The sequence below is a fragment of the Mus pahari genome, chromosome 6 (genome assembly GCF_900095145.1).
Source record: "Mus pahari chromosome 6, PAHARI_EIJ_v1.1, whole genome shotgun sequence".
NCBI lineage: Eukaryota > Metazoa > Chordata > Mammalia > Rodentia > Muridae > Mus > Mus pahari.
In genome coordinates this window covers 68,367,769-68,375,315 of record NC_034595.1, presented here as the reverse complement: position 1 = coordinate 68,375,315, position 7,547 = coordinate 68,367,769, and the positions used below count along the sequence as shown (strand labels likewise).

At 46.5% G+C, this 7,547-nt stretch overlaps 1 protein-coding gene across 2 annotated transcripts in view; it reads left to right on the top strand.

Moving 5' to 3' along the window:
• The window catches only part of Armh1 (armadillo like helical domain containing 1), a 37,532-nt gene that overhangs the window by 21,454 nt on the left and 8,531 nt on the right, over positions 1-7,547 (top strand). For both annotated transcript variants that reach the window (XM_021200921.1, XM_021200922.1), the window contains 3 exons: positions 559-725; positions 2,546-2,742; positions 4,165-4,249. In XM_021200921.1, coding sequence (XP_021056580.1) covers positions 559-725; positions 2,546-2,742; positions 4,165-4,249 — 449 coding nt within the window. The remainder of the gene's footprint in view (positions 1-558; positions 726-2,545; positions 2,743-4,164; positions 4,250-7,547) is intronic.

Sequence of the window (7,547 nt, the reverse complement as noted above, 5' to 3'; positions counted from 1 at the left end):
GAAAGGGAGAGGGGAGGGGAGAGGAGGGGAAGGGAGGGGAAGGGAGGGGAGGGAGGGAACTGTGGGGGCTCACACCTGTAATCCCAGTAGTCAGATCTTGCAAAAGATCACTGCAAGTTCAAAGCCAGCCTGATCCATACAGCTGTGCTGGTCTACATAATGAGACCCTGTCCAACAAAAGAAAAGGCGGGACACAGAGACCAGAATGGACAAAAACAAGAATGCCTGTTGAAGTTAGGCCCAGTGTTTTCTTGGCTGGGTACAGCAGCACCTGCCTGTGACCTCAGTGACTCAGAAGCTGAGGCAGGATAGCAAGTTCAAAGCAATGTGGTGAGATGTAATCTCAACATATATATGTACGTGTGTATTAATTTAGTATATTATATATTTAATATATCAATATATATTTAAAATTTTTTAAATCCAAATAATTTCGTCTCTATCTGTGGATATCTCCTGGGTCGGAGACAAGTGTGTGAAGAGAGTACCTTGGCCTTGGCCTTTGGTTCTGTGCTAAGGAACTCAAGCGTCTTTTCTGGGTGGTCTCCCCCTGGACAGTAATCGGTACCTGATAGAATTTCTTGAGATTGGAGGTGTCCTAACGCTCTTGGAAATACTTGGCCTAGAGAAGATCAAGGAAGAGGACAAAAAGGAATCCATCAAGCTACTTCAGATTGTTGCAAACACTGGCAGGAAGTACAAGGAGCTCATCTGTGAGAGCTACGGTAGGTCCTGAGGGCCAAGAGTCCACCGTGGTGGGCAAGGCGGCTGCAAGCAACCAACGTGCTGGCTGCAGCAGCAGAACTCACACTTTAAACCATAAACAGAAAGCAGATAGACCTCATTTGAAACAGCCAGTCTTTTGAACCCTCAAAATCAGATTCATGGTGTATCTCCACGACACATCTCTAGCAAGGAGCTAGTTCTATTAGCTATTGCCACACCTTGTTAATCATCCTCCACACAGGCAGAGACCAAATGCTGAAATGTCAGGGCCTTGTGGAGGGCATCTCATTCAAGCCACCCCAGTAGCCCAGGTTGGCCTCGGACTTCTGATCTTGCCTCCAGCTCCTGGGAGCCAGGATCATAAACTGAACACCACACTTGCTATGTTCAGCGCTGAACATCAACCCCAGGGTGTGGCAAATGCCAAGCAAGTACTCTACCGACCAAATGACATCCACAGTCCTGTGTGTGTGTGTGTGTGTGTGCGTGTGCATGCATGTATGTGTGCATGTATGTGTACGTGTGCGTGTGGTTTTTCTCTATGAAGCCCTGACTGTCCTGGAACTGGAACACTGTAGACCAGGCTGACCTCAAGCTCAGAGGTCTGCCTGCCTCTGCTTTCCAAGTGCTGGGGTTAAAGGTGTGTACCACCACGCCCAGCTTTTGACCCTCCATTTTAAATGTTTTCTTTTCCACACACATATAACAAGCTTTTATTAGCTATTACCTAAAATTCCATGTAAAACCATTATGACTAATGTTAGAAACAAAACTGAGATAAAATTACTGACTGCCAAGGGGCTGGAGATGGCTCAGCATTGACTGATCTTGCAGGTGACTCTGGCTCCGTTCCCAGCAACTACACGGTGACTCACAGCCTGGAACTCCAATTCCAGGGGCTCCAACAGTCCCCCTGGTCTCAGTGGACACCAGGTTCACATGTTATGTACATACATATATATATAAGTAAAATTTAAAAAAAAAAATCTTTCCAGGGATGGTGGCACATGTCACTGGAGAGAAAGAGGGGGATCTCTGTGAATTCAAAGGTTCCAAGTCAGCCTGATCTACATAGGGGTTCGAGAACACCCAGGGATACCTAAAGACCTTGTCTCTAAATAAATAAATAAATAAATACAGCAGGGATACCTAAAGACTTTGTCTCAAAAAATAAATAAATAAATAAATAAATAAATACAGCTTGGACTGGAGACGTGGTTAAAAGCACTTGCTGCTCTTTCTGGGGAGTTAGGTTCTATCCCAGCACTCACAAAATGCTCACAACTGTCTGTAACTCCAGTTCCAGGAAGTCTGACACCCTCTCCTGGCCTCCGCATACACCAGACTCAAAAGCGGTGCACAGACATATACACAGGCAAAACACATATATTCATGAGCTAAACTTTATGAATATTAATTATTAACAAACAAAAAAGGCACTGTTCTTAAAATAATTACAGTCAGCTGGGCGTGGTGGCACACACCTTTAATCCCAACACTTAGGAGAGAGACAACAGATCTCTGAGTTTGAGGCCAACCTGATTTACATGGTGCGTTCCAGGACAGCCAGGGATACATAATAAGACTGTCTAGAAAATAAAGAAAGTAAAAGCACATGTAAAAACATTACAGTCTGGTGAGAGACTTTCTACGCCCAGCACAAAACACACACACACACACACACACACACACACAACTGTGCTTTGGTTAAACAAGCTCAGTCAAGACGCTCTTAAAGCAATTCGGTAAAGCCATCTTAAGTGGGAATTGTTTTAAACCTAAATCCTGTCCAATTTATCACTGTCTCTCCTTTGCCTAGGTGTGAGAGCCATCGCAGAATTTCTGGCAAAGTCTAAATCAGAAGAGACCCAGGAGGAAGTGCAGGTTCTGCTGGATACGTTGGTTCATGGCAATCCCAAGTACCAGAACCAAGTATACAAAGGCCTAATAGCTCTGCTGCCCTGTGGGTCCCCGAAAGCCCAGCGACTGGCCCTGCAAACTCTCAAGACTGCCCAGGTGAGCCGCAGGTATGCGCTGGAGTTGTGGGTCATGCGCGCGTGCGCAGTCTTACCTTTCCCAGTGGCGCTTTCCATAGACCTAAGAGGCAGAACTCAGCCTTCCACGACAGCCTGCACCACTTCCCACGGCCGAGGTGGGGCATGGAGTTCACCTCTCCCGGCAGAGTGATTTGTCCTGTTTGTTTAAGGATCAGAAAGATATTGGCAGACTTCAGAGTGATAGAGATACGCAATACGGTAGACAAGGGAACTGTGGGAAAGATGAAAGGCATCCATTTGACAGGAGAAGCAGCACGGGGCTTCTTTGGGAGGCGTGTAAGTGAAGAGGCCAGGTCTCACTGATTGGAATAGCTTTTTTTCCCTTCTTCTTGGCTTCTGCCCTAGAATGTGAGGGAAGTCAGATTTTGGGGGGCGGGGGGTATGGTGGCATCATGCCAAGTAAGGAGGGGAACGAACATGGCTTTGACATGAATGGTTGAAACTCTCACAAGTGTCCCCGGAGGATGAACTGGGAGGAGGCAGACAAAATGGCCCGAATGGTGACAGTGTGGGTGGGTACAGACATGACCAAGGTGGGTAGACGTTTCTGAGGCAGATGTAGAACCAAGACTAGACATCAAAGATGCCATCTAGCTTTGGGCTTTGCCAACAGGGTGAGTTATCCGGTACCAGTGCCGAGAAAATTGGTAAAGAGGAGGAGCCAGGTTGCTGTGGGAGGACTTGGGTTCGGACTCAGTAAGCGGCAGTGGCTCCCACGTGGCCCTCGGTAACACTTCCGTCCTGATGCTTAGCTCAGTTGAAAAGCCACTACCCAGAGGTGCAGGCCCCTGGGCCATGGAAAGTCAAAGGCTGACACTCTGGAGAAAGGCCCGGGACGAAGATGTCAGCTTGGATTTCACAAACAGATTACTAACAAGTGAAACTGGAGTAAATGAAACTCCCCAGACAGGATTCATCATGTCAGAAGGGAAGGAGAAGGGACACCTAGAGCTGAGCTGAGCCAGTGGGAGGCCAGGGTCAGACCTGAGGATCCCTGCTGTCCCCTGCAGTGCCTCCTACAGTGGGCACTTCAGGTAGACCCTTATTTACATGGCTCTGTCTTCTCACTAGCTCGTAGTGGTGATATAAGTAAAGTCTTAAGAGGTAAAAGACAGGTTAACCGAAAAGTGAGATTTCAGAGAGAGAAGATTTAGGATCAGAGATGAGTCCTTTTCTCCTCCGTGTCCTCCCTCCCCAAACCATAGTCACAGACCTCCGTCCTATGAGTCTCAATGGGCAGCCAGGAGATTTGGTTTAAGGCATCTTGAGTTAAAGACTACAGAGTCAAACCCTCCCATAGCCTGGGTGTCTAGGGGGTCCTCCTCTCACTTCCTCTAGGCCTAAAGAGTCAACACTCTTGTCCTCTTGTCTGTCTTGTCAGTCAATCGTTGGAGCGACACACCCCAGCATCGTGGACCGTGTGCTGTCAGTCCTGAGCACTGTGCACCTGGAGGTCCAGTATGAAGGTAGGGAGACCTCCAGGTCACCAAAGGTGGCAGCGAGGGCAGCTCTCCAAAGTCTCCCTCCATTCACAAAGAGCCTGTGGTTGAGTGTCCAAAATAACCTTGCCAGAGGGAGGAGGCCAGTTTAGTATCAGTCAGCAAGTTCCTCAGAAAATGGTGGTCATTTTTCATTTGTTTGAGCAGTGGTTGGGACCAGCTAAGTCCAGAGCGCTCTCTCATATGTTTCTTGCGTCTACACTGAAGCCCCTGACTAAGCTACAGTTGTGACTCTATGACAGAATGCTCAGCCAGTGTGTACAGGCGTGGGTCGGACTTCAAGCACTGGGAAAACAGAAAGGGAAGCCTAGCACGGCGACACACACCTCTATCCTCAGCAGTTGGGAGGCTGAGACAGGAGAATCTCAAATTCCAGGCCAATCTCAGCTACACAGTGCAACTGTCTCGTTGTAGTAAATATTCGATCTCAGCCGGGGGTTCTACTCTGCCTTTAGTCATTCAGTTTCCAGATAAAATACAAAAAAAACTTTGTTTATGATAGTCTTTAAAGCACTAGAGCTGGGCAGAGATTTACCCTCTAAGCTATTAGAATCTACTTCTCGGGCTGGTGAGATGGCTCAGCCAGTAAGAGCACTGACTGCTTTTCCAAAGGTCCTGAGTTCAAATCCCAGCAATCACAGTGACTCACAACCATCCATAATGAGATCTGACGCCCTCTTCTGGTATGTCTGAAGACAGCTACAGTGTACTTACATATAATAATAAATAAATCTTTGGGCCTGAGTAAACAGGACCCACCGGAGGGGGGGGGGCTTGACCAGAGCAAGCAGAGGTCCTAAAATTCAATTCTCAGCAACCACATGAAGGCTCACAACCATTTGTACAGCTACAGTGTACTCATATACATAAAATAAATAAACAAATCTTTAAAAATCAAAAAAGAATGTATTTCTCTACCAATAACCCCAAGTTACAACTTCTCATGTTACATCTGGTCCGCTCTTAACTCCAATTGGCCAACCCTCATGGCCATGTTTTCATGATTCACCCACCCCACGGCATCTTCTCCTCCCTACATGCGGTCTCCTGCCGCAGATACCAAGCCTGGGACCTGAAACCCCACCTACCTCTCTCCTGTCCCCCTCTGGGCTATCAGGATCTTATTCAACCAATAGTTTTAAATTAAGGAGGAAGGTCACATAATATCACTTGGTGTACACTCGAGGCTTCTCTGGTCCCTGAGGCAACCAGGGCCGTTATTTATGACAATATATAGCAACAGACCAAACCCCACAACACTGCCTCACAACAAAACAAACAAGAACCACCCTAGCAATGTCTTTCTCGTTAAAAACAAAAACAAGAAACAAAAACAAACCAAAAAAAAAAAAAAACCAAACAAACAAGCCAACTAACCAAACTAACTAATTTGGACCCTGGTGGCAGCATACATTTTCATTTGCTGAGTCGTTCATTCATTGATCTTCCATTGGTCACATCGTTTATTTCTCAAAATAACCCTCAGGGTACAAAGCCTGCAACCCACCCAGCTGGCTCGAGGGAGCGAAGGCTGGATGTGTGATGAGGGTTTCTTTTTTTTTTTCTTTCTTTTCTTTTTCCTTTTCAGACTGTGTCTCTTAGGCAGTCTAGGCTGGTCTTGAACTCTGTCCTCCACCAGCTTCCTAAGAACTGGGAGTACAGGCACACAGCACCACACCAGGCCAAGTGTGGTCTTGAACGCGTGATTCTCTCGAGTCTACGTCCTTAGCTTGGGATGGTGAGCACATTCCACTGCTGTGACCTCAGGGACTGGGTCCTAGAAACCCAACTTGGGCAACAAGAGAATGAAGAAAGATCAGACAGACAGAGGGGAACACACACACACACGCACACACACACACGCACACACACACAGACACACACACACACACACACACAGACACACGCACAGAAGAGTACTCTAAGAGAGATCACCAGCCACAGAGCTTATGCCATACATATTGATTCCAGGAGGCAAGAGTACTGTGCACAGCTGAGAAGGAGGCCGTAGGACTCTCCCCAGGGGAGCAGGCTGCAAACATCTGAGAGGCAAAAGCCAAGACTGATAGTTTCTGGATACACTGAATAATTTGGATATATTATTCATCATGAATGGCTTTTTCATTAATTTTCTTTTTGTAAATATTGTTTTAAAATGATAATTATTCTGATTTCTAAGGCCTTTTTTTTTTTTTTTTGGCCCACTCTACTTAATTTTCATATCTGAAGAAAGCCTAGGTCTTGGAGCTAATTCAAGGGGGCTGAAGTATTTGGGGGTAGGACTCAGCCAGGACCATCAACTGTGGTGACACTTGGCTTCTCCTAGCTTGGTGGCTGGGTCCCAAAAATGGGCCTCCAAGAACAGTCAGAGTGGAACTGCAGGACCTTTTGTGGCCAAGCCTCCTAAATAGCATACACTCTTTCCTGTTAGAATCCACAGGACCCAGCAGAGTGGTGGTGCACATCTTTAATCCCAGCACTCAGGAGCCAGAGGCAGGTAGATCTCTGAGTTCGAGGTTAGCCTGGTCTATAGAGCAAGTTCCAGGACAGCCAGGGCTACACAGAGAAACCCTGTCTCAAAAACAAACAAACAAAAAGTAATAATTCATGAAACTACACAGTTGCCACATTTCAATGAGAAGAAGACCAAATAATATTGCAGCCGGTCCTTAAAACCACTACAGAGGGTGCTGGATCAGGGCAGTACATGAGGGCAGCACTCTATGGTCTGACAGAATAGGCTCCTCTCTCTTGTTCAGTTGCTCAATTTAAAAAATAAAATAAGGGTCGGGCGGTGGTGGCGCACTTCTTTAATCCCAGCACTCGGGAGGCAGAGGCAGGCAAATTTCTGAGTTCGAGGCCAGCCTGGGCTACAAAGTGAGTTCCAGGACAGCCAGGGCTATACAGAGAAACCCTGTCTCGAAAAAACCAAACATAAATAAATAAATAAATAAATAAATAAGATAAGGACTGGAGAGATGGCTCAGTGGTTAAGAGCACTGACTGCTTTTTGACTGCCCTTCCAGAGGTCCTGAGTTCAATTCCCAGCAACCACATGGCTTACAAACCATCTATAGTGGGATCCAATATCCCCTCTGGCACACAGGTAAACATGCAGATAGAGCATTCATAGATTAAATAAATAAATCTTTTAAAAAATAAAATAAAGTGCGTGTGTGAGAGAGAGTGTGTGTGTGAGTCTGAGTGTGTGTGTTTGTGTGTGTGTGTGTGTGTGTGTGTGTGTGTGTGTGTGTGTGTGTGTAAG